Source organism: Dipodomys ordii, unplaced genomic scaffold (assembly GCF_000151885.1).
Source record: "Dipodomys ordii isolate 6190 unplaced genomic scaffold, Dord_2.0 Scaffold47, whole genome shotgun sequence".
NCBI lineage: Eukaryota > Metazoa > Chordata > Mammalia > Rodentia > Heteromyidae > Dipodomys > Dipodomys ordii.
In genome coordinates, this window is record NW_012267263.1 from 2772434 (window position 1) to 2798380 (window position 25947).

Here is a 25947-nt window from a genome sequence, read left to right on the forward strand (position 1 = left end):
CACCACCATACACTTCTTAGTGGCAGTGACAGACATAAACAATCAACCACAGCACTACCACCTGCTGAATCCACCCAGATGCAGTCTCAGCATCTCCATGCAGCCAGCACCACTGAGTGAGAGAGCTGGCTCAAGAGATGGAACCACAATTCTGTGTCTGAATTTGGTAGTTTTATGGTCCCAGGACCCAGCACAGTAACTTGCTGTCACAATGTCCTCTTTTTGTACAATGACCTCTTCCAACAAGGGTATTAGGATTTAAATGAGACTGTATGTTCATGATGGACTTGCAAACAGTGCTATCCACTGGTTCACTTCACTTCACAGGTAAGTTCCTATCTCCATTTCCAGAGACAGACAGAGTGCCTGATCTCAGGTCCAGGAACCTGCCTCTTGAAGAGCCTCATGCAACAGGAGACATGAGGTTCAATGAAAAGACCCTGAGCCTGGATGACCCTGAGAAAATCATTACACCTCTTTGGGTCTGGTTTCCCCTGGATAAGAGCGACAGATTCATATCTTAGCAAGTAGGAGTGAGTACCAGAAAAGACTCAGGAAAAGGGTACCTCAGAGCAACCCGCCATATGAAATGTAGGAGGCCTCAGGACCTTGGTGCCTTGGCTAGGGGTAGAGGAGATGGGAATAGGGCAGGTAGGTCTTTTTTTCTTTTCCTTTTTTTTTTTTTTGTCGGCCGTGGGGCTTGAACTCTGGGCCTGGGTGCTGTCCCTCAGCTCTTCAGCTCAAGGCTAGCGCTCTACCACTTGAGCCACAGTGCCACTTCTGGCTTTTTCTGTTTATGTAGTGCTGAGGAATCGAACCCAGGGCCTCATGCATGCAAGGCAAGCACTCTACCACTGAGCCACCTTCCCAGCCCCAGTCTTTCTTGTTAGGTTCAGTAAGGCCATATGCACACTGGAAGCTCTGCTCTAGCAGAGCAAGGCACTGAGAAATTACAGACATGGTGAAAGTATACACAATGGGAATAGTGGAGTAACCCCACACCCCATAACTCAGATCTCACTGTTTCCTCTAAGTTCTACTTTCTGGGGTCTGCCCTGGGCAGCAGCCCTGCCTATGGTCTCTAGCTACCAGTCTGCAATTAGAGCCAGATCAATGTAGCTTGGGGGCCTCAGGCACTTCATGTGGACAATGGTGTTCACAGCCTTCCAGCTAGAAGGGTTGAGGACGGAGCACAGCAACTCCAACTCCATTCTGCCTGCTGCCCCTGCCACAAATAGCAGCTTCATGTCATTTGCAGAGAGGCATTCCTCCCTCCCACCTACCCCTGGGGTTTCCATCCACCTCAGTGGTCCCTGCTGCTGCGGGTGACTAATCAACAGGGTAGCTTGATGCTGTCTCACTGACACTGATTCAACAGCCTCTGTATGTAGCCTTTGCTTGTACCAAACAGGAGGTGCACTCCTGTTTCTCCTCCAAAACTCAACCTAAAGGCCACCTCTTCTGTGGAGCACTCCTTCTCCTTTTCTCTTATCCAATGTCTGTCTCCAGCTCCTCTGGCTCTCCTCACCTCTACTAACTTGTAATGATGAATTAGGATGCTGAGGGTGACAGGTGCGGGGGGGGGGGATACAGCTACACCTGAGGAAGGTCAGTATAGCTGTCCCTGGGAGGGAGTTCTAGCTCACAGGGTCAATATTCAAGCATGCTGTGCAAAGAGCTGAGAATCAACCACTCCTGGAAGCTTTTGGAAAACAAGGATAAGATTTGTTTATTCCAAAATATGCTTTATTGATAAAATAGGTCAACTTCTGGAAAAAAAATAACCTTGCATGTCACTCCAAGGGGGCCACAGGCCACATCCCCCTGAGGGTACACACATGATTGTCGGCAGATGATCACAAAGCAGTCCCTTCCCCTGAACCCAACCCCCCAACCATACCCCAGGCCAGTGTCCTTGCTTGACAGCCACCACCCACTGAGGACCAAGTTGGGCAGCCTTCTTCCTCTGGAAGGACTCTTCGGACATCATTCTCTCCACTCCAGAAAACTCCCTTAGCACCCTGCCAGATCTAGCAGGTGCATACACTGCCAACATCCAGGTGCTCAGCCCACCCTTCCCCAATACTAAGAGGTCTGCTGCTCAGCGCTGAAGCCAGAACAGCCCATGGAGAAGGCTGAGAAACATCCCTCACGCTCCCAGTTGTTCCAAATACCAAGATCTGGGGTGCAGGGAGAAGCAGGAGGGAGAGGCTCCTCAGTGTACAGCCCCATCACTGCAGGGTCCTAGACAGACAGACAGCAAGCCACCCACCAGGGGTGCAGTTAGCAATATTTTACAAGGACCCATACAGGGCAGAGACCTGCCAGAGCCAGAGCACTGTAGCAAGTGGCTCTCCCAGGAGTCCACCGAGGCCCTGCCCAAGTCCTCCACCTGAAGTTATCTCAGACTGCTTCCGTGGTGTGGGTATTTTTAGCTGTCTTGGGGAAACAATTTCCTTGCTTGATGACAAAAGATTTATCTCCCACTGGTGTAGGGGCCAAATCACTGAAAACCCTCTTGGTGTTGCAAGAAACATGTTGAGAAGCTGTCACTTAGCATAATAACTCAAACCTTTGCAGGCACAAGAGCATGTTCTTAAAGAAATCCTGAAACTTGAAATAGTGATTCTGTGTGCTACTCCTCGCTTCCCATTTGGGGTAGGAATTCATACCCCAGGCATAGAACAAAAGTCTGCAGGAAGGCGGGTGGTGGTAAACACATAGAAAAGGGATTTTTATATCACCAGATAATGACATTTGCTGGTTCGCTAGTGCATTCCCCCATGGAGCTCAAAGCTTTCTGCAGAGCTTTCATCTCCCTTCAGCAAGTAGGCGGCAAAGCAATTGTCGCCCTGGCTTTGACAAGGGGCGAATGCCAGGGTTTAAGGATCATCCACTGGAGCAGAGGCTAGACCCCCCAGACCACCTCACTAGATGCAGCAACATGCCCACTTGCTTCCCAGAAGGGTGCTGGGTAAAGAAACCAATCCACAGTTCTGATCTTCTAAGGAGCCACAATCTGAAGGTAGGGGGAAATGGAGGGCGCAGAGACAAAACCATCATATAAATCCCCATTCTGGTGCCCAAGACAGGTGAACAGTTTCATTTCTTCCTCCTTAGCAGCAGTACCTCTTGGGAAAAGGAGAAAGCTGGCTTCCTGCTCTCTGGGGGAAGGGGGGGGCTTGGGGTGATAAAAAAGAAACAGAAAAGGTCACCAGCAAGTCACCTGGCAAGGCACACAGGTACCTCAGGAAAGGAAGGCCTACCTATCAGCTAATGGGTGACTGCGAGGGAGGTCCTCTATTCCAGCCTCATTTCAGCTTCATCCAGGAAGAGCCAAACTGTTATCCATCTGCTTGTGTTTGGGTGGTGAAGATATTTCCCCCACAACAGAGCCAGCAAAGGAAGACTTTGAGTGAACCCATTTAAACAGCCCCTCTGTCCCAGACCTTCCAGAGGGGCTCCTAGGATGAGGTCTGTAGGAGCTGGACGGGGACCAGAAAGCCCCAGGGAGACAGCCCCATAGAGCAGAGCAAGAAACGGTGAGTGACCCTGGCATCATTCCTATACTGGCAGGGGGCAAGCAGGCTCACCAGGATGTCTGGGTCCACTGGCGGCAAAGGATCCTTCTGAAGGCACGGCGAAAGTCCTGGTTGAAGATGGTATAGATGACGGGGTTCAGAGAGCTGTTGCAGTAACCGATCCAGAAGAAGAACTGGAAGAGTCCATGGGGCACCTTGCAGTGCTGTGGGCAGATGGCACCTAGGCTGTAGCTGAAGAAGAAGGGGAACCAGCAAAGTACAAAGACACCGATGACCACAGCAAGCACAAAAGTGAACCTCTTTTCCCGGGTCAGCTGTGCCCGGCGACGCCACCACCTCCCACTCATAGCACCCACACCCCTGCCCAGGAGCACCTGGCCACGAAGGGTGGCCAGCACCTGGGAACCCTGGGGTTTCTGCAAGGGTGGTCTGTGTACAGAGGCAGGAGACACTGGCACTGCCTGAGGTTCACAGGCTTCTTCCTCCTCTTCCTCTTCCTCCTCAGCGTCCTCTTCTTCCTCCTCAGCTTCCTCCACAGATGCCTCACAAATGCTCTTCTTCGGGTCCTGGCCTGAATTGGGAAGGGCAGGCCAGCTAGGTGGCAAGGCCCTAGCCCCCAAATCTTCTGGGGTCTCCCCTTCGTTCTTCTCTCCAGGAGGATTGGGGCATCCATTGGCCTCTCCAGTAGAAGGAAGACGAGAGGCCAGGGTTGGCACCTTGGCTGAGGTTGGGGGGCCCCCAGGGGCAGGACGAGACTGCTTAGACTCACCATCCTCAAGGCCTCTCTTGGCCCTTGGACCTCTGCGGTTGCTGCTGCGTTTTGCAATCAGGTAGATGCGCAGGTAGACAAGAATCATGATAAGGCAGGGTGCAAAGAAAGACGCGAAGCTGGAGGCCAAAATGTACCAGGCCTCTTGGTTGAGCTTGCATTGGGGGCGCCCGTGGGGCTGGGGTCCCTGGTCACCCTTGTAGATGAGGGGCGGCAGCGAGATGAAGGCTGCGATGAGCCACACGGTGAGGATGATGCACTTGATGCGGCGCGGAGTGCGTTTGGAGTTGTACTCCAGCGCGCGGCTCACCGCCCAGTAGCGATCCAGGCTGATGGCGCACAGGTGCACAATGGACGAAGTACAGAAGAGTACGTCGAGCGCCAAGTAAACCTCGCACCACGTGCGCCGGAAGTACCAGTAGCCCAACAGCTCATTGGCCAGCGAGAAAGGGATGATGAGCGTGGCCACCAAGATGTCAGCGGCCGCCAGTGACACCAGGAACAGGTTTTGTGGGGCGCGCAGGGAACGGCTGGTCAACACAGCCAGGATGACCAGTGAGTTCCCAAAAATGGTGAAGAGGATGAGGAAGGTGATGACCGCCGCGATGGCGGCCGTGGCCTGCACGGAGTAGGGCTCCTGGTGGTCCATGGTGGCCAGGGAGAGCGCAGCTCGCCAAACGCACGCACCACAGGCGAGAGGGCCACCCTGGCTGGACCACACGAAGGGGTCGTCCCCCTGGTAGCGCAGAAGGCTCTGTGGCGCCAGGATCTGGCCGAACGCGGCCTGGGAGGTCTGCAGCACCCGGGCCAGCCACTGCCCGCCTACATCCCCATCCCACAGTCCCCGCAGGCCGTCCAAGAGAAGTTTTCCAAGTTGTCCCGCCGCGGTCCCAGTCCCACTCGCGACCCGAGGAAAGTAGCGCCGTCGTGCCAGGAGGCTCCCGGACGCACGGTGGGGTTCAGGGCCCCGGGCCGGGTTGATGGAGGTGCGCGGCGGGTCCTGGCGGAGGCGCAGAGCTGACGCTCCGCGCGCAGGCTCCCGCGCCGCGCCGAGCCGAGCCTGCCTGCAGCCCGCGGCGGCTGGGGAGTGGGGGAAAAGGCTGGAGGAGGGAGGAGACTGGAGGCGGGAGCAGGAGGAGGGGAGGGAGGCGGGGCGGGAGATTGGCCTAGGGTGGGCGGAGGGTGCACTTTGCCTGCGGGTAGACCAGCGGTGCCCAGCCTCCGGAACTCGGTCCTCCGCCCGGGCGCCCCACACCTTCTCCCGGCAGCCAGACCAGAGGGGGCCGGCGTGGCGGGGGGTGGGGGGCGAAGGGGAGGGTTTGATCTCTATGGCTGTGCGAAGAAAGGTCGGTGCGTGGCTGGGAGATGAGGTCGCTGAGCATCTTCGGGCACCGGTAAGGATCCATTTGGCTGCGGACTGCAACGCTGGGGCGGAGCACCCGGGTCTAGGGCGGTGGGCACGATCTGATTGCTCCTGCTGCTGCCCCGAAGAAGTCTCAAGTGGAAAGTCTGGGAGGGTTGAGATGCTGGCGCATAAGAAGCTACATCCCCACCCCAAACTCCACCGGAAAAACAACAACAACAAAACAGCGAGGGGCTCCGGGTCGGGGGAGCAGGGGTGCTGGGCCTTGGCCCATTTGGGCTTCGCCACCCCGGCTGGAGTCGGCCGGACCTGTGAAGCCTGAGAAGGGGCGCGTTTCTGGGTAGCGAGCGCCACCTGCTGCCGCCTGCGTAACGAGGTGGTTCTCAACCTGCGGGAGACCCGCGCCCTTTCACTGAAAGGATCCCAACTCCCTGGGAAGCGACTGTATGATTTTAGCTTTCCTGTTGCTGCCTCGTTTTCCACCATTAAGGTCAAAGAAGGTAAGAGGGAAACTGGCATAGACGCAGGTCAAAGCAACAGCTGGTCTCCTGCTTTGGGCTGGGGGCGTGGAGAACGCCAGCCAGCCCTTGACCACAGGAAGAGGGCTGAAGCCTTCTTCCAGCCAGAGTGAGGCTCTTTCTCACGCAGCTCAGAGTAAAAGGCAGTGCCTGAGACACAGAAAGGGAAAGATCTTGTCTTTGCCCAGCTGCACTGGAAACAAGAACTCGGTGAGAAAAAAAGGTCACACACTAAACCCTGATCCCACCTGCCTGAACTCAGGTCCCCTCACACTCCCCACTTGCCCCCAGCCATCAATTTCCTCCTGGACAGCCTCAAGAACATCTGTATTAGAAGTCTTGTTGGTGTAATCCCAGAGTAGAACAAGACCTCACATTTACACAGCCTTTTGGCAGTGCATCGTTTAGATACACGTCTTGATTCATCTCAGAAAGCAGGGCTTCCCCACTTCAATCCAGCATGCCCACTGGACCTTCACTCTGGCCTGGCCACTTCTCTGAGAGCAGGAGTGTGACCTCTGACAATATCTTATCCCTACCCAGGCTTAGATCTGTGATCTCCAGACCACCTGCCTAGCCTGGTCAAATGCAGCTTCCTCCTTGATCTTGGCCTGATGCTGCCATCCTGCTGGACCACACAGCACTCCAGTTAGGCGTGACAAACCCAGCTGGATGAGGAAATTGAAACCTAGGTAAGAGAGGACAGCCAGCTTCCTTGGCTCCTCCCCAGACCTCCATCCACAGCAGACCACTAGAGACATTCCTTTTATACATTCTTCCTGCTGACTGGACTGGGAACAGCCTGTGCCCACAGTCATCAGAGATGGAGAGGCCCCTACACTGAAGGATTGAGGATGCTATGGGAACCAGGAAAGCTACTTGGGAAAGTTCCTGCAAGTCCTAATTGCCCCCTGCACCAGAGTCTGCACCCCAGAGACCCAAAGGGGGCATGGAGAGGGACTACTTGTCTGCCATCTCCATACTCAGGCTGAGGCAGGAAGAATCTCCCCAAATACTAAGACTAGTATCCACTGGGGCATCTTCTGGTCTATTTTCCTTAAAGGGCTAGGCCTCCAGAAAACTGCAGAAACTGAAATAGGGTTGCCCATAGCCCACCACAGGGTCAACCTTATTGTTAGTGCTACAAAGTACCAGGCCATGCTCAGCAGCCTCTACTAACCAGTGAGGGACCAGCTCAGGTGGGCACAGGCAGGAGATTGCAAGATGCACCCAAGAGGGGGTGGGAGCTCACCCCAAAGACTCACAATGGATCAGCTGCTCTTCTAGACTTTTGTCTGCTGCCACCATACCTCTCAGGCACCTCTCAGGCACACCTTCCATGAGCACTGTTTTGGGTGTACTAGTTTTCCAAGGTGGGGTTGCTGTTGCATTGGGCCTTCACACACACACACACACACACACACACACCTACACCTGTGTCTCTCCATCTCTCCCTAGCATACACCTAGCATATACCTGCTCCATCCTGCAGGGCTACAGGGGAGAGAATCTGGGCCTACCTAGCCACAGGTCCTCAGCTCTTCCTAAACTCCATCTGATCATCCATTGCAATGCCTTTCCACTCCCAGGACTGGCACTTTTTAGCCCCAGATCTACAGGAGCCAGTAGCAAGAGCCCCTAGAGCATCTCCAGCTATGGGGATGGACAGTCAGGGCCCCAACTCCATCCCCACCCCAACCAGGCTAGGGCTGACCCTCGGCATACCCTGAGTCCTCATACCTGTTATCCTTTCCAGGATGTTGTTTCTTCTGCCAGAGGGACCCCCCCTCATTGTGATGTCTCAATAGGATGCTCAGTCCTCCAGGTCCACTCACCTGTCCCCACCATCCCAGGTGGTGGAAGGTCCCTGTTCTCCCGGTCCCTCAAAACCAGGCACATGTACCACTCCTAGATGGGGTCTCATGGCACACTATATCAGGGAATGGAGTCGTTCCCTGTCCTGATCCCTGGTCCACAATGTCAGAAGATAAGGACAGTGTAGCAAGTGTCAATGTGTCTCTATGCCTGAGCACTCTTACACCTTGCCCAAGTGAAGGTGTCCTGCAGGGATGGCCTTGGAAACAGGCCCTCAGGAAACCAGTGGCCTAGCATTTAAGCAATTAGTTTTTCCAAAGAAGAGCAAAATCCTTCTCCCCAAGTTGGTCATGAGAGCCTAATGAGGCCTGTAACTTCTTAGTGAAAAACCCTGGAGCAGATTCTCCTCCAGGGCTGAGGTATTTGGTGGCCCAGACCTCTGCCTGGAGGGTTCTACTTAGTGCTAGTCCCACACTAAAGTCTTTGCCTCTTAAGTAAGGCTCCTGGACCTTTATTTCCAGAACTTCCTGTTTGACCCTGGAGCCATCCTCTGTCATCAGCATGACAAAGTCCCAACCCTGATCAAATTGTCTTCCAACCCTGATCAAATTGTCTTCCCACCCTGGGTTTGACCAAGTGATTCCCCTTCCCAGAGCCACACACTCATGGCATTACCACATCAACTAGCTTTGCTTTAAACTCATGACCACCAATCTCCAGACTTTTCTGGTCTACTTTCCTTCCCATTGACACTCTACACCCCAGCCTTGCCCACCCCGAATCCCCCCCTGCTGTGACTTTTGTCTGGTACTCAGGAGAAATGGAGGCCATTAGGCAGGAGGGTCCCCCAAGGCCCCCTGTACCAGAGTTCAAGCTGTTTGCTCCCATACAAAGGACCAGGAGCCCAGCCCCTTCATCTGTGCCAGCCCACCTCCTAGCATGAGCCAGAAGGTCCCCTAGACAGCCTTCCTTCCCCCAGCAGGCAGCAGCACCCATACTACTGCCTCCAGGCTCTGTCCCTGCTCCCCACTCTTAGCCCTTGGAAGTAAGGCATCTGATGCCTGCCCTCTAGAGTCCATCCCTGGTTGGATGGACTGTATCCTCTTTGTCACTTCCCTTCCCTTGGAACTCTCTCAGACTCTGCTTCCTGTCTTTTCCCAAACTCACTCAGATGTTCTCCCTGAACATGGCTCTCCTCCCCACAAGAGGAGCACCTGGAAACACCTTTCCCTGGCACAGTGCCAGGTGAGGAACAGTAGGGAAACAAAGGTGTAGCTAAACATTGTGAGGTGTATACACAATCCCAGAGCAAGGGCCTGCTGCATGGTCGGAGAGAGGAAAATGCTGTTCTAAGTGCTCAGCACCTAGACTGGTGCTGAGACCCTTCCTCTCCTGTATCTAAACTTTGGGGGAGTTGTGTGCCTATGTCACAGCTCATGTTCCATGCTAATGGCATGCCACGGTGAATCTCCTGCCCTGCTCCCTCCCCGAGCCCCCAGCCCCTTGGCCCACCACTCCATGGCCAGCTCCTGGGATGTCTCAGACCTACATTTCCCTCACCCCTGCCTCTCCCTGGGCTTCAGTTCCCAGGGCTGTGAATGGCCCAGCTGACCTCCCCAAGCGTGTGCCCCTGCCCCCAGCATTCAGTCACAATGAGGCTGTTCAACCCCCAGAGCACCCACTTCTGTCCACACCCACAGCCCTTGCCACTCATGGGCATGACTGCAGTGGCCTGCTGTTCTGATTCCAACTCCTTTTCCATACAGCCTCCAGAATGACTCAAATCCTAAGTCCTGTTGCTCCCTGCTGTTCTTGGAAAACGCTCCCCATTTGTCAGGCCTGGCCCTGGCTGCCTCATCTTACCCCACTACACTGGCCCAACACCCCTGGATTCTTCCTAATCCCCAACCCCTTGGCACCAGTGGCTCTTTCACTGGATTTTTCGCAGGCAGCCACCCCTGACATTCAGGTCTCAGTTTATCTGTTCTTTCCTCAGAAGGGCACTAAAACAGCCTATGGGAGTGCTCCCTTTGCCATTTGTCAATTCCAGGCGGTTTTCCATTGGCCAGTTGACTAACCAGCCCTCTCCCCACATCCCGAGTTTAGACACTCTACTTCAATCATGTTATTCCCAGCAATCACAACAACTGCCGGGCACCTAACTAGCATTTGTAAACATCTATTGAATAATTATACTTCCAACTCTGTGGTTGGGATCTGGGGAGATGAACACCCCAAGACTCTGTACCTATCATACCACCCAAGCTGGAGATCCCAAAAATAGAAATGCCTGGACCACCCAGGCCCAGTGCAGGGCCAAGCTGACATGACCAGGTTCCACAGTGACAGATGGCTTTGGGGAAGGACATAAAGACAGCTCTGTCCCTGACACTCCCAAAGAGGAGAGTCAGCAGGCTCACCCAACCCAATCTTCTGAAGTACCCAGATTTGTGGAACACAAGCCATATTCTAAGGGTGGCCTCTGACCAGGAGCTTGTGAAAGCATACGGTGGGGTTGGGGCATCCAGGACACAGAGCATCATCTCCTCAGACCCACTAGGCCAGCCCATAGGTTGCAAGACAGACATATTTCTCTAACAATTCGAGGTGTGACATATGCTGCTTCTACCCTAGATTGACCGAGTGCCTGTGCCTGGAGTCTCCAATGGGCCAGAGCCCCTACTCACTCTATATCACAGCCTGATCCCATCCCCCTCCATGTCCAGGGAGAGAAGGGCCATGTTCCCTGCCCCCTACCTCATGATCCCTCCCTGAGTCTAGTGCCCTATGTAGCCTCAGAAAGTTCTAGACTCCAATCTGAAATCCAAGCAAGACTGAGGGCAGAGGTTACAGAGCTCCAAGGATATGTCTGGTCCTTAGAGGGACATGCCCTCTAGAGCCTGGCAAAGGCCAAGCCCTCCTGGCCCTTCAGGACTCTGGGCCTCAGTCCTGCAGAGTTGCTCCTTTCTGAGCCACACTGAACATGTCACGTGCTTCCTGAAGTCTGGATCTTTCTCTGGAAAGTGGGTATGTGCCTCTGGGGACCCTCTATCTGCCAGTCAGCGGCTGAAAGGCTCTCACATATGGTGTATAGGGATGTGAGCAACAGCACAGAAATGCAGCAAGCACCTCACTTTATTTCTGACTTCACCCCACACGGTGGAGGCTTCCCCCACCCCAGGGACACAACTGACCCTTTCTCCACTCCACTCCCCCCAGTGCAAGCAGGGTTTCCTTGAGCTTCTGACCTCCAGAATGGGGACTGAGAATCTTCTGGCCCAGACCACTTATTACTGATGCCCACATTCTCTTTGCTCCTGGAAAGAACCTCATGATGAAGGCCAGGAAAGAATGGAGCTTGACCGAAGGAAAATAAGTAGGGGGACCCCCAACCTATCTTCTCCAGGGTCTCCTCAGGCCGAACCCCTTAGAGGAAGGCTTGAGGAAGCAGTGGTCTGGAATAGAACTGAGCTTCATGTCTATCCCGGACTTCAGGCTCCCTCATACAGACCTGAGGGCTCTACCTTTTCCTGGTCTCAGGCTGGTAGTGGCTCTAAGTCCCAAGATGTCTTACTCTACAAAGGTGCAAAATGGACTCGCAGCACTCCCTGGAGAGCAGGGCTGGAGACCTGACCCACTAAAGACAACATCCTTAGTGGCATGACATCAAGGAATGGGACACTGCTTTAGGGTTCCAGCCACAGAGTTTTCCCTGAGGCTTGTTCCCAAGGCACAAGTAGAAGCAGCACCATTAATCCATGGGAGGGAGAGGAGGGCTGTGTCAGCCAATGGAGAGTTCTCAGGGCCACCAGGACTGGAACCTGAGTCTTCCTCACCCCCCACCCCCACAAGAATCTTGTCCTTGAAGGATATGACTCCCATTCGCTGCATCTTTCAGGGTTGAATAAAAAGTCAAGAGCAGAGGCCAGGCCTGTGACCACCCAGCGGGAACCTGGAGGGACATGATGGGGAAGAGATGGGAGACAACTGTGCCTCAGAGTGACCAGGGTGGAGCTAGAAGGCAGGGCTGCTATCCAGAGGGGCCAAGAGTTAGATGACCTAGCACCTCTGAGCAGACATGCCCTCCCCACCTGGGGACAGAAGCCACATGCTCAGGCCCTGAAGTGACTGCCAGGTACACAGCATGCTGGCAGAGCTGGGTTCACCAAAGCAGTCTGGATAGGTGCTGGCTCATCTGCTACTTCTGGAAGTGGAGCTGGGGGACAATGGGCACCTAAGTATGTCTCTGGAGCAGTCTAGGCTAGCCCGTTTCTGATCTTGAGAAAACTAGGGGCTGAGGTGCTGTTGCCAACGCTGATCCACATCGAACTTCCTTGGGGCAGGGAGCTCCCACTCACGTGAGCTCTCTACAGACCCTTCAGCAACATGCTGGCCTCCAGCCCCGAAGCCACCAAGGTCAGGGTTCCCAGATTCCACCCGTAGTGCCTCCAGGAGTCTTTGTAGATATGGTCTGGAGGCTGAATTGGGGTTCCTACCAACACTGGGTACATGGAGCCCTAGAAGCAAATCAAAATTCCAATTAAATAACTATACCCATTAGGATGGCTATAATGAAAAAGATCGGTTGTAAGCATTTGCAAAGATAAGAAATGAAATGTGGTGTGGCTACTTTGGAAAATAGCAGCTGAGTTTGAAGTTGCAATAGGGCCTAGCAATTCTCAGTATGCCAAAAAGAAAATATAGAGCCTAGCACACGAATGTCCATCCTATTAGTAGCTGAAAACCATATTTAATTTACCTTCCATATGGTGCCGTGTCCAGGGAGGGGGTTTTTGAGTCAGGAATGGCAGAATTTCCTGACCACCCCTTTTCTGCGAACCAAACTGCCTTGAGATGCCACGCGAGACTCTTCACCAATAACATTGCTGGCCTCCCCATCCACACCACACCACTTCTCTATTCTGGTGAGTAAACTCTACAGGTTCTCTGGTTTTCTGTTTGACTATATGTGGCTCCACACCAGAGAACTTTCTACAGCTTTAGGCCTGGGCATCTCCAAAGACACTTGGTTTGGGGGCTTGGCCTGTTTGGTCTAGGGGGCACTGGAGGATGCGGGACACTGCTTCTATCTGGTAAGCTCTTCTTCACGACCAAACCGATTCCCTACCACTCTTTTAATGGGGTACTGCAAGTCAGGCCCAAGCCAGGACACTCGGTTGGAGTCCTCATTGCAATTGCAATGTGGCCTGGTAGATGTCACTTGGCCAATAAGAAATGAGATGTTGGGAAGTGCTACAGCATGGGTGACTCAAAACATCAGCCTAAGGGAAATAAGGTAGATGCAAAAGGCCACGTAATTCCATTTACATGAATTGTCCAGACTAGGTAAATCCAGAGACAAGGTAGATTAGTGATTAACTGGAGCTAAGGGGGATGGAGGGCACTCACATGCAAAATGACCTACAAATAAGATCTGGGTTATGAGCAAGATGTCAAATTGTTTATTCCTGTTCATAGGGCAGACATTACCCATTGCTTTGGTGTTATTGGGATTTTAGATTTCTGCCAATTTAAGGCAAGAAAATGGTTTTGCAATTTTTTTGTTTGCTGTTCCTGGGGCTTGAACTCAGGGCCAAAGCGCTGTCTGAGACTCTTTGTGCTCAAGACTAGTGCTCTACCACTTGAGCCCCAGAAAAAGCTGGCTTTTTCTGAGTAGTTTGTTGTGGTAAGAGTCTCATGGACTTTCCTGTCTACACTGGCTTTGGACAGTAATCCTCCCAGATCTCAGCCTCCTGAGTGGCTAGGATTAGTTGTAAGCCACCTGCATCTGGCTTCTTTTGCATTTCCTAAATCACTAATAAGTCTGTTTGGGTCATTCTGTTTTTAAGATAGTCTCCCTATGTCTCCCAAAGAGGTCTTGAACTCTTGGTCCCCCTGCATCCTTATCCCAAATGCTGGGCTTACAGTTGTATACCACCACACCCAACAGACTGAGGGTGTCATGCTTGTTTCATGTTTGATTTCTCCCAATATATCTGTTAAGTATCTTACCCATTTTTCTATTTGGTAGTTTTTCTTTTGCCTTATTAATTTTTATGTATACTGCATGCAACTGATGGTATATTGGAAACGTTTTCTAGGTTTATAATGTGTGTTTTTACTTTATTCATATTATCTCTTGATAATTAGTTTTATGATAAATGTAGCTGGATTTGTGAATCCCAGTTTTAGGGATAGGATTATTTATACCTTATTTAAGAGAACTTTCCCTGTCGTGAGGTTATAAAAATAGCTTGTCAAAAGCCAGGCACTGGTGGCTCACACCTGTAATCCTTGCTACTCCTGAGGCAGAGATCTGAGGATCACAGTTTGAAGCAAGCCTTAGCAGGAAAGTCCATGAGACTCTTATCTCCAATTAACCACTAGAAAACCAGAAGTGGCCCTATAGCCCAAAGTGGTAGAGCACTAGCCTTAAGCAAAAGAGCTCAGAGACAACTCCCAGGCCCTGAGTTCAAGCCCTATGGCTGACAAGAAAATCTTGTTGAATGTTTTTTTTTGAAAGTTTATCATTTACATACAAGTCTTACATGCATGGATTTATTCTGCACAATTAAGAATTTTAAGTAGTTACCTAATAGTCTCAGAATCCCCCAGTAACTAATTTACCTTTCCCTGGTGATCATCAAACTCTCTATGGGATCCACCTCTGGACCTGCCATTCAATTCCCACAGACAATTGACTCTTTTGTATGAACACACCTTATAAGGTGTATATCTGTATACCCGTAGGTGTGTTATACAGATTATCTTATAAACAATGACTGTGTTGCTAGGCCAAGACACTACTTTTCTTCAAGACTGACTTGGCTATTATAGGTAACTCATCTTATCATGCAAATTTTAGAATCCCTATCTGCACCAAAACTTACTTGGATTTTGAGTCGAAATTTCTTGCCTATAGATAATATTTGAGAGATGAGTTTTTATCTTCCTTTTATCCTCCTTTCCATGACTGTGATACATATCTATAAATTTAACACTTTTGAGGTGGGTACTGGGCTTTGAATTCAATACCTTGTGCTTGCTAAGCAAGCACTCTACCCTTGAGCCATGGCTTCAACTCATTTTATTCTAGTTATTTTTCAAATAGGGCCTAATATTTATGTTCTAGCCAGTCTGGCCTGTTACCCTTTTTAATCTATGCTTCCTAGACAGCTGAGATGACTATGTCTTTTTTTTTTTTGGCACTGGGGATTGAACCCAGGACGTTGCACTTGCTAGGCAAACGCTTTGCCACTGAGCTACATCCCAGCCCGCTGAGATGACTATGTACTACCACATCCAGCTTTTTATTAGCTGAGATGGGAGTTTCATGAACTTTCTGCTCAGGGTGGCCTCTAATCATGATCTTCCTGATACCAACCTCCTGAGTAGCTAGGATCACAGGCATGAGCCACTATGCCCAGCTTTCGTTTTTTTTTTTTTTTTTTTTTTGGTTAGTCATGGGGCTTGAACTCTGGGCTTGGGTGCTATCCCTCAGCTCTTCAGCTCAAGGCAAGCACTCTACTGCTTGAGCCACAGTGCCACTTCCGGTTTTCTAGTGGTTTATTGGAGATAAGAGTCTCACGGACTTTCCTTGCCCAGGCTGGCTTTGAACAGTGATCCTCAGATCTCAGCCTCCTGAGTAGCTAGGATTACAGGCGTGAGCCACGGCGCCTAGCTTCAGTATTTTTTTAAATGAATATTTCACATTGCCCTTTGGCACCATTTAGGTGCTTTTCCCAGGGTGAGGAGGAGGGAAAGGGAAGTGGGGGGAAAGATGGGGGAGAGGAGGAAGGGGAGGGAGAGAGGTTGAAAGAGAGATGGGGAGGCATGGGGATACTGGGACTGAACTGAGGGCCTTATGCTCTTGTTTGGCTTTTTTACTCAAGTCTGGTACTCTACCACTTGAGTCACACCTCCAGTTCCCCTGTAGAAGTCTTAGACGGCTTCTTGCCACCTTTATTCCTTGAGACCTATTACCAGTATTATAAAGGTGTTTTAAGTTGTATTTTCCAAAGGTAAATATAATTGAGTCTAATACATTGGTTACATTTCTTTTTAAATTTGTCTTTGCTCTAATCGTTGTATATAGGGTTTTTCTACTTGCAACACAATCACCCCTCGTTAGTGACTGGTTTGCTTCTTTTCCAATTCTTTCTTTTTGTCATCCTGCAACAGCTAAGACTTCCCCTACAGTGTTGGGTAGATGAGACAATGAGAAAACTTGGTTTTAGTTTTTGTAGTTTGCCATTAAAAATTACTTCTGCTCTTAAGTTTGGATAGATGTCCATTATCTAGGTTAAGAAAAAGTGGCCTCTGGGCTGGGAAGGTGGAGAGTGCTTGCCTTGCATGCATGAGGCCCTGGGTTCAATTCCTCAGCACCACATAAGCAAAAAGAAAAAAGCTGGAAGTGGCGCTCTGGCTCAAGTGGGAGAGCGCTAGCCTTGAGCTGAAGAGCTGAGGGACAGCGCCCAGGCCCAGAGTTCAGGCCCCATGACCAGACCCAAAAAAAAAAAGAAAAGAAAAAGAAAAAGTGGCCTCTGTTCATTTGCTAAGTAATCAAGTGGCTGTTAACTTCATTCCATCTGTTTCTGATGATGGTATTTGGTGAGCCACAGTGATCTTGCCCACCTCCCCTCTGCAGACTCATCTCCCACCACCTCACCCCACATCAACATGGCGCTTTCTCCACTTCACATCACCTCCCCATCACTCACCGTTCCCAAAGGAGTCAGGACCTGTTGGGCTGCAGTCATAGAGCTTGCGGACCCTGCTGATATCCGAGGCACTCAGGTTCCATCTCTGGCCGATGTGGGCACTGGGGGCCCAGAGCGGTATGATGGTGGGCTGCCTGTGCCAGCTGAAGGCCAACCTGGAACCCAGGATGGAGCCTACATGAAGACCACAGCAGGGACTGGGAGAGTGGTGCAGGGGAAGGGAGGGAGGAGAAGAATGCTTACCTCCCATAGTGCATCACTGATGAGTAGTCGTAAGGGGCCAGCATGTTGCTGCTCTGAGACTTGATGAAATTGATTTCAAAGCCTTAAAACACCACAGAGAGAGGGGGGAGGGAGAGAGAGAAATGTGAGGAGGCAAGGCATAAAAGATGACTTTCTGGGAATTAGTTACCCACCTACACCAAGGAATCTGAACCCACAGCCAAGTGTGTTCTTTCTGGTTCCTAACTCCTGCATGCCTGCACCACCCTGCTCTCCCCTGGGAGAGAGGCAAACCCAAGCAATGACGTCATAGCCATCACCTCCCACCAACCAAGTCTCTCCTCTCCTTCCTGCTCAGATCCACCATATACGGGCCTAATATGCTAAAACTACAGTGTCTATGAGTCTATACCCAGTGAACAGTCTCAAAAGTGTGCTAGCCAACCGGCAGCTAGTGGCTCATGCCAATAATCCTAGCACCCCAACAGGCGGAAATCTGAAGATTGAAATTCAAAGCCGTCCAAGGAGGAAAGTCTGTGAAACTACCTCCAATTAACGACCAAAGAGCTGAAAGTGGTGCTGTGGCTCAAATGGTAGAGCACCAGCCTTAGTGAAAAAAAAATGAATACCAGGAAGTTGAAGTTTGTAGTGTGAGGTAGTGAGGTCAAGGAGAGGAGGGGCAGATGAATGGAGGAAGGGTGGGCAAATGCAGATTCAATATTCAATGTCTATATATGTGAAAATGGAACCAGGCCAATTGAAGGAATGGCTGGGGTTGAAAGATGGGGGAGAATGACGAAAGGGGCGACATTGATCAAAATGCATTGTCTCACAACCTGACATGTTGAGTCAAAACCATTCTGTACAGGCTCATCGGCTGCACTGGACATTGAGGAAAATGAATTAAGCAACTGAAAGGAAGCAATGGGAGGGAGGGAATGAGAGGGAAAGAGGGAACAGCTGACACTAAGCAAAAGAAAAGAAGTGTACATATCACTTGAAGTGGAAGAAATAGTTGTATTGTCCAAGCTCATAGAACTCACAAACCTTATAGACAATTTGCCTTGTGACAGTTAAAATGTGTTTGTGACCAAGTATCACTATTCCACAATACTGTGAAATAGGTGAAATTTATGTAATCACCTCATCTCAATAAAAAATTATGTTTAAAAATCCTCTGTACAATTAAGGAAATAATAATTAACAAATAAAATGAAAACCCTAAGGGGCAGCATCCAGGTATTGAGTTCTGGAATCATGATGCTCGCACCCCAGCAGCAAGTACCTCTTGATCTTCCTACTGCAGGCTATATCTGGAGCCCACCAACCTAGTCATCCTGGTTGGCCAGAGAACAACTCTCTGGATCCTCTGGGCCCAGGAGGGGCAGGTTCTCTCCTGCCCTTCACTATAAGCTTCTGAAAGGGAGCTATTGTCTGCGTCTTTGTTCTTAGTCCCCCAGATCCAGCCAGCCCTGTTCTCAACATCTCCCTCCCCAAGGTCATCATCAGCCATCTTACCACAAAGTAGATCAGCATTTCAGTTCCTTTCTATTTCACTACCTGCCAAAAAATATCTGCTCTGGAGTATGCAGCATTCTTCCCTTTAAAATCCTTTTCTTTGTTGTTGTTGGGTTTGAACTCAGAATCTTGTATTTGCTCAGTTAGTGCACTACCACTTGAGCCATGCCTCCAGCCCAAATGTTTTTTTTTGCCAGACTCATTGGAAAAAAAGGACTCGAGCATTTTTTGGGCCTGGGCTAACTTTGAACTGGTATCCTCAGGAGTATATAGGATTACAAATGTGAGCCACTGACATCCAACTTGCTTTAAAAACTTTTATTATCATAGGGTGTGGTCGTACACACCTGTGATCCCAGTACTCAGAAAGCTGAGGCAAGAGGCTGACAAATTGGAGGCCGGCCTAGGCTACATACGGAACCTTCCTCCCCCACAAAAACTCCTTTATTAAATATAATATTTAATAAGCAACATTTTTCTGGCTCAAAAATCAATCACTTATATAAGGCTCTAGGTTCAATATCCAGCATGTATGTGTACACAATGTGTGTCTACATATCCATGCATACATACACATATAATAATTAAACCTCCTGCTCCATCCTCATTGCTGACTTCCCATCTCTCAACCCCCACAACTGTTAATTACTGGGCTTCGTTTTTACATCTTAGCAGAGTTTGTTCTGTTCATGATAATTAAATGCAAATATGTTCTCATTTTTCTCTATTACTAAGAAAAACCATGTTTTCTCCTTTGCGGTAGCTGAGTTTGGGGTTTGGTTTTGGGGGGCCTAGCACCCTATGCATATTAAGTGTTCTGCCTTGAGCTACATTCCTCAGCCTGGAGCAGGTGGGGGCTTAGCCTGTTCTGTTGCTAGAATGCCTCGAGTTAATTAATGCTGCTTACTAACTCATTAATTTCTGCTTTTACCTTTATTAATTCCTCCAGCTTTTTTCCCCCTAAACTTAAACTGGCATGCTTAATTTGTTTGTTCTATTTTCATGGATATAAGTATCCACATTTATAAACTTTCCCAGAGCCTGACCTTAACCATGAACCATTCATTTTAATATAGTATCTCATGATGGCTGTGTGTGTGTGTAAACAAGATCTTACTATGTAGCCTAGGCTGGACTCAAACTTATGATCCTCCTCCTTCAGCCTCCCAAATATTGAAACTATGTCAGGAATAATTTTTGAGAATTCCTACACTGTTTTACAGAACTAAAAGAAACTTGGGATTCTGTTTATTAGTTTTTACTTTACATAATGATCAGAACATTCGTCCTAACTCTGCTCTTTCAAATCTCAAATTTTCCTAACTCTCCTCTTTCAAATCTCAAGTTTTCCAAGTACTCCAGGAGTGTCTGGAAGGACATGATCTCATTGCAGGCCACAGAGACTGCACCAGCCCTTATACAGTCCTCCCTAACCTAATCCAACTCAATCCCATCCCTCTATAACAGACCCCTCCACCCAAAGGCATCCTGTGACTGAGCATTCCTTGCCAACTGCTCTGTTGACCTCAGACACCTTCCCAACTTTCTTACTCAGCCAGAACCGCAGCAGTAGGAAAGCCCCTGACCCCCAAATGCCAGGAGCTGTCTGCACACAGGAAGCCCCTTACTCCTCCCCCACCAACCCCTAAACACTTCTTCCATCTAAAATCAGGCCTTTGAGCCCCTGAAAGCAGGGATCCCACATCCCTGGGATCCCCAGCATACAGACACCATTCACATGCATCTGAGCAGAGTCTTAGCTTTGCCACGGCTGGAGCCTCCTTAGTTTCCTGAGCCTTGTGCCAATGGATGCCCATCTCACATACTCCTGCATCTTGCCTTTGTTTGCTACGCCTGGCACATACAACTCATTACCTCCTGGGCTTCCTTCTTGCTCGTTGCCTTCAAGTGACATGCACCCCCACCCCTATACAACACAGGGGATGGCTAGTTGAACAGTAGGTGAGAAAAGCCATAGGACCACTGCCAATTCCATGCTCAAGTGACTAACAGCGCCAGTAAGAAGTTAGATACATAACAAATGGTGACACCCTCACTTGGGCACAATAAAAGAACACAGATGAAGGCCAAGTTTAGAGCCAACAGCCAGAGCCTCTCCAGGTGCCAGGACCAAGAAACCACACTTTTCCCTTGGAAAGATGGATAATTTTATCCAAAGGAGGCAGAAAGCTCCTTGCCCTAAGCCTGCTGCCCTCTCCCAGGGCCCTCAAGCCCAGCCCATCCTGGGCACCAGCAAGCTTACCCGGGAGGATCTCATTCCAGTTGACCCGGATGTAGCGGTCTCGGTCAGCCCGTGTATGCTCATGCCAGAAGCCCAGCACATGCATGAGCTCATGAAGGACAATGCCATGGCCCTTCTGGAGACAGGCTGGTGCCAGGGACACCACCTGCATCCCTCCACTGCGCCCTATCCCAGAGAAGCACCTGCAAGAACACAGAATGTGTCAATCAAACCAGGGGACAGGAAGAGAGGAGGCCTTTCCCTCCCCCGTGTCCTAGGACACATGAGCACCAGAAGGGGTACTCCTACCACATACCCCAGGTGTGCTTTTCCCCCACAAGCCTTGTGAATGCCCTGAGCGTCTTTCTGTGAGGTAAGTATAATGAAACCTGGGCTGCCAGGAAGAGGAGAAACCCAATAATAACATGGAGAATGGACGCAGTAGTTATGTGAGTGGACCTTCCCCATGAGCCCTAGATAACCTCAAGCCACTCCCCCATCTCAAAGAGAGGGCAGTAGGTCTTACAAGTTAGATGACTTTCCTATAATTAGGTGATGCATGCACTACAGAACCAGGATGAAAGATCTGCTCACAACTCCCACCACAAAGCCTCCCAGGATTAGAGATGAAGGTGGAGCTCAAAACTCATCCCTTCCCCACCTTCAGTCTGCAGGTCCAGCTCAGGGGCAAACCCAGAAATAAGTTTAAACCACATCAGTGTTTATTACAGGCTGAATGTTGAGACCCACATACACACACACACAGGCTGAATGTACACATACACACACACACACACACACACACCCAGGAGCACTCACCCCGACATAGGGATGATGGAAATGAAGTCTTTTTGGCCCTGGTAGGCAACAAACCGGATGCACGTGGAATGTTCAAACTCTGCAAAGGCCTGCAGGATGGCCTGGCGGCTGGGCTCATCTGAAGAAGACACCCTAGCTGACCCCCTGCCAAGACCGCAAAGCTGCTATGGCTCTCTGAAGTCTGGGATCAGGGCTTCAAGCTCACCCCCTCAAAATAGGTGACATTGAGGAAGAAGGCTGAGCTGCAGACAGACTCTAGCTGGGTAACCATGTGACCTGGAGGAACAGGACAGTCCCATCAGCTGTTCCAAGATTTCAATGTTCTGGGTTCAGGAGGCCCTGGAGACAGACCTCTTTGGAGAGGAGGGACTGCCCCTTTGGGTAAGAGAGGGGCTATGACACTACAAGGAAAAGGGTAAAGATTAACTCCAGGCAGGGCCCTACTGCCTAAAGGAGAAGGGCCCCCACAGTAAGGGAGTCACTCACCATACTTGCTGGAGAGTAGGAAGGGGACCTCCACGATGCCACCAGCACTCTTGGGCCACTTCTTGTTGGTCACTGATAACAGTCGGAAGGGGTTCTGAGGAGAGAATGCAACTCAGATCTCAAGGGACACAGGGTCCCCAAGCTTCATACCCCCCTGGGTGTCACACCTCAGGCTACTGCAACCCTGAAGATGTGAGAGGCAGGACATGAGGTGTGAGACAAGGAGATCGCTAGAAGGGAAACAGAAGCATGGGCCGTCGGCAGGTGAGCCATGTGAAATTATGAGGCCCAAGGCACCATCCTTTGCTTTGGCAAACGATGACACAAAACTTAAATATATATATTATATCAAGCAGGTAAGGACAAGAGGTTTGCCAGGTCTCAGCAGCCCAGGGGGCCTGGTTCTAACCGGCAGCCCCCACCCCAGCACCTCAGCAAAATAGTGCCACCCCAGAGCTCCTCTGAAGGTAGAAAGAGGGTGGGATGGGGTCCTGGTCACATAGATGCCCCAATGGCTCCTTTTTCCATCCTTCCACCAAATGGAATTCTGGGATATAGGCTTCACAGTTGCCAGCAGGACTTGCCTCAACACCCAGCAAAGGTTTGACTTACTGTGCTCTGTGAGGCGTCACGTGACCACCTCACCCAATGCTCCACCCCCATCTCCCAACACCCATACTTCGCTTCACTAAATAACCTACAACAGTGACCTAATCCTGCTCCCAGCTCTCCAGTGCAGCCATGGGTGTGGGAACAGCTGGGTACTCTCCTATTCTGGAGCCTTCTATCGCCATCAGTTGGCTGACATATGATTCTGCTCTCCTAAGCAATGTGTTCCTTCTTGGCTAGCCAAGTCCAAACCAGCCTCCTACGTTTTTTTAGCGGGGGGGATCCAGTCGTGGGGCCTGAACTCTGGGCCTGGGCGCTGTCCCTCAGCTCTTCAGCTCAAGGCTAGTGCTCTACCACTTGAGCCACAGCGCCATTTCCGGCTTTTTTTTTTGCTTATGTGGTGCTGAGGAATCGAACCCAGGGTCTCAGGCATGCAAGGCAAGCGCTCTACCACTGAGCCATCTTCCCAGCCCCCAGCCTCCTACTCTCTGATTTGCCCCTCACCCAAAGACATTCTCTCCATTCACAGCTGTTCTGGTTTACTCAGAGTGCTGATGTAATGCAGGCCCTTCGTCTTCACCCCTAACTCTGCTAGCCTGGACTCACATCTCCACCCCAGTGCTTCCTGAGCATCTCTCCCCTGGGCAGGGTACCAAGTGGGCGTACTATGAGGGCCCAAACCTCCTAATACAGGTGGCCCTATGGGGATGACAGCGTTGCGACTTGGCTGTCACCCTCCATTAGCATTCCTACTGATTATTCCTAATAGAACATTCACCTTGATATGACCAAAAACAAAGTGTCTATTCAGTCATGAGAAGCAAAGACAGTTCCCTCATGTCAAACATATATGACATGGAGGGGTGGGCTCAGAGGACTCAATACTCACCGGCCGGATGATATCCCCCTCCATCAAGAAGCTAGCATCTGGGGTTTCCTCTGGGATAAGCCCTGGGAGAGAAGGAAGGCTGTCTTAGTGGCCTGAATCCCCCAGAACACAGACTATAGGGACAGCAACCCCTGGGCCTTTGACTTTTAGAGCTAGCACTTTCCTGAGCACTGAGGCTCCATGGCAGCCTCCTGCCCCACTCCCCACCCCCAGCCCCCTGAGCGTCCCAGATTCTCAGCCTGATCACACCCTTTCCCTGCTTAAAACACAGCCCATGGCTCCCACAAGCCAGTCCCAGTTCCAGGCCCTCTACTATGCAGCCTCTTCTTCCAGGGGTCTCCTCTACCCCTACTCCAGCCCAACTCTCTCCTGTTCCTAAAATATGCCCTGAGCCTTTCTTTCCTACCTCATCAAATAATCCTGTCATATACAGATGTATGACCCCTATATATCTGTTACATTTGGAACCCTTGAGGTAACAAGGGACAGATATCAACTCTCAACTCACACTATGACGACCCATTTTCCCATCTTCCCTCTCTCCCCTCCATCTCTTTCTGCAGTACTGGAGCTTGACTCCAGGACCTCATATTTGCCCCACCTATTTCTCATCTCTCTCCAGCTAGGGAGCCTTCTTCAAGGCATGGGGAGAGTGGCTTCTGGAGAAGCAGATAGGCAGGAAGGGAAGCCCTGGAGGAACAGAGGCTACACCTGATCTCACGAGAGCTCTGGACCACAAGTACCACAGCTCATCTCTCCTGCCCCTTCTGAGCCATTGTCATAGAGGAAGGAGGGCTACCAGGTACCACTAGCCAACGCTGGTTCCCTTGGCCAAAGGTTAAGCTCTGCAATCGGCACAGCTGTGCGGTATTGGCAGCCATCATTCACACAGCTGGGACTGATGGGGGTTTCTCCACAAAAGCACATTGAGTAGAGCATGGGCAGTGTTTATGACTACCATTGGGCTCAGAGAGAAAGGTGTTGAAGCTGTTTTTTCTCCTTTGTATCTAAAAAATCGATGCAGGAAACATACATTGCTTCTGGCTACCTCCAGAATACGCAGGTAACCAGAGCAGGGACTGGTGCCCAGCTCAGTTTGGCAGGTGCTGGCTCTCCTAGCTGGCTCACAGAGAAGGAGGGCAGACACTGCATCTACTTAGAACCCACCACAAGGCCAGGTCATCGCTGCTCCATCAACCCCTCCACCTGTGGTGCTCGCACATGGAAATTCAAGTCTCCTTTCCATTTCCACCAGCTGCAGCCTGTCTGTATGTCCTCATTCTTAGCTGAGATCCCTCAATCACAAGCCCAGCCTGACCACACCTGCAGATTTCCCCTTATGGGGTGGCTGACATATTCTCAACCATCTATGAAGATTTAACCTAGCACCCAGCCTCAAAGAGCCCAATGACCTATACTTTTATCAGGCCATCTTTTTTGAAAGATCTGTACTTTCTTTCACATAAAAATAACACGCCACCAGAAAGGATACAGAAAAATAGATTTAAGCCTCTGCAAGTGGAACACCCACCCATTTACAGGTCCCTGAGGAAGCTGGTGTCTTTCAGGCTTTTCTTCATGCCCAGTGTTCCATGGGGCATTCCCATCACATGGATAATGTCCTACCCCTTCCAGAAGAGTTTGAGTGCCCTCACCTTGGTTAATCGCAGGGATATCCTGGTCCACGGCTGCCTGGCTTCCCGCAGAGATGAGGCCTTCTGGGACACTGGTACTGCAGGCTCCTAGACATGGGGAAGCCGAGGGTGCTCCTAGGGTCGAACCTAGCCCAGAAACACAGATACAAACACAAATACCTCATGATCCCACTTAGGAAACAGCACAACAGAATATGGGGTGCCCAAGGGTATCCACCTCTTCAGCCAAGACCTGGGGAACTGCCTGGCCGCCCTGACCAGCTCCACCTTGTGACAAGGTTTAGACAGCAGGTTGTCTCTTCCAAGGAATAACCCTTGGATCCAAAAGGCATGCATTGCATGCATGAGATAGAGAGGGCGGGAGGAAGAACAAAGGCAGGAAAGCCCGTGGGTCCTCATGCTGCTGGCAGTTCTGGGTAGCCTCAGACCCAACTCCTCAACTCCCCTTTCTCAGCCAGAGTTCTGGAAAATGAGCCTAGCCTGGATGACCCCTTCCCCTAACCAGGCTGGAATAGGGATCCCTACCCCCAAAACAAGCAGGTTTAGAGCAGGAATCAAACTGTTGTCTGCTGCTGGGCAGGCCCTCTGCCCCCAGCCTCTAGAAACTCCCCTCTAACAACCCCTTCCCCCACCCCTAGAGAGTCCTATGCTGAGCTAGTAAGCTCAGTGAAGGCCCATGTAATGAGGCTCCTGGCCTCTCTCCAGTGCTCTGGAGACTGCAGCCAGCTTACCAATCAAGAAGAGCAAACCCAGCACCCAGAGGCCTCCCATGTGCCCCAT

At 50.8% G+C, this 25947-nt stretch overlaps 2 protein-coding genes across 3 annotated transcripts; both read right to left on the bottom strand.

The window, feature by feature from the left end:
• Positions 1–1740: 1740 nt before the first annotated feature.
• Positions 1741–5357, bottom strand: Adra2b (adrenoceptor alpha 2B). Of its 2 annotated transcripts, XM_013019864.1 has the most exons (2): positions 4312–5357; positions 1741–4221 (listed from the first exon to the last, which is right to left on the bottom strand). In XM_013019864.1, the coding sequence occupies exons 1-2, from the start codon at positions 4958–4960 to the stop codon at positions 3590–3592; spliced, it is 1281 nt and encodes a 426-aa protein (XP_012875318.1). In that variant the 5' UTR covers positions 4961–5357; the 3' UTR covers positions 1741–3589. The 2 variants fall into 2 exon arrangements, with proteins under 2 accessions (XP_012875318.1, XP_012875317.1); XM_013019863.1 differs by having other exon boundaries at positions 1741–5357.
• On the bottom strand, positions 5134–25947 carry Astl (astacin-like metallo-endopeptidase (M12 family)). The gene is made up of 11 exons (XM_013019722.1): positions 25899–25947; positions 25168–25293; positions 23513–23574; positions 22015–22108; positions 21529–21646; positions 20731–20912; positions 16971–17052; positions 16728–16882; positions 12366–12524; positions 5567–5736; positions 5134–5391 (listed from the first exon to the last, which is right to left on the bottom strand). The coding sequence occupies exons 1-11, from the start codon at positions 25945–25947 to the stop codon at positions 5134–5136; spliced, it is 1455 nt and encodes a 484-aa protein (XP_012875176.1).

Bases quoted from the DNA above. Each gene is read 5' to 3' on its own strand.
- Adra2b (XM_013019863.1), bottom strand. From the start codon at position 4,960: ATGGACCACCAGGAGCCCTACTCCGTGCAGGCCACGGCCGCCATCGCG.
- Astl (XM_013019722.1), bottom strand. From the start codon at position 25,947: ATGGGGCACATGGGAGGCCTCTGGGTGCTGGGTTTGCTCTTCTTGATT. The intron at 25,294-25,898 runs GTAAGCTGGCTG...TTTCTGGGCTAG, and splicing joins GGGTTTGCTCTTCTTGATTG to GTTCGACCCTAGGAGCACCC. The intron at 23,575-25,167 runs GTGAGGGCACTC...CTTCTCTCCCAG, and splicing joins TATCCCTGCGATTAACCAAG to GGCTTATCCCAGAGGAAACC.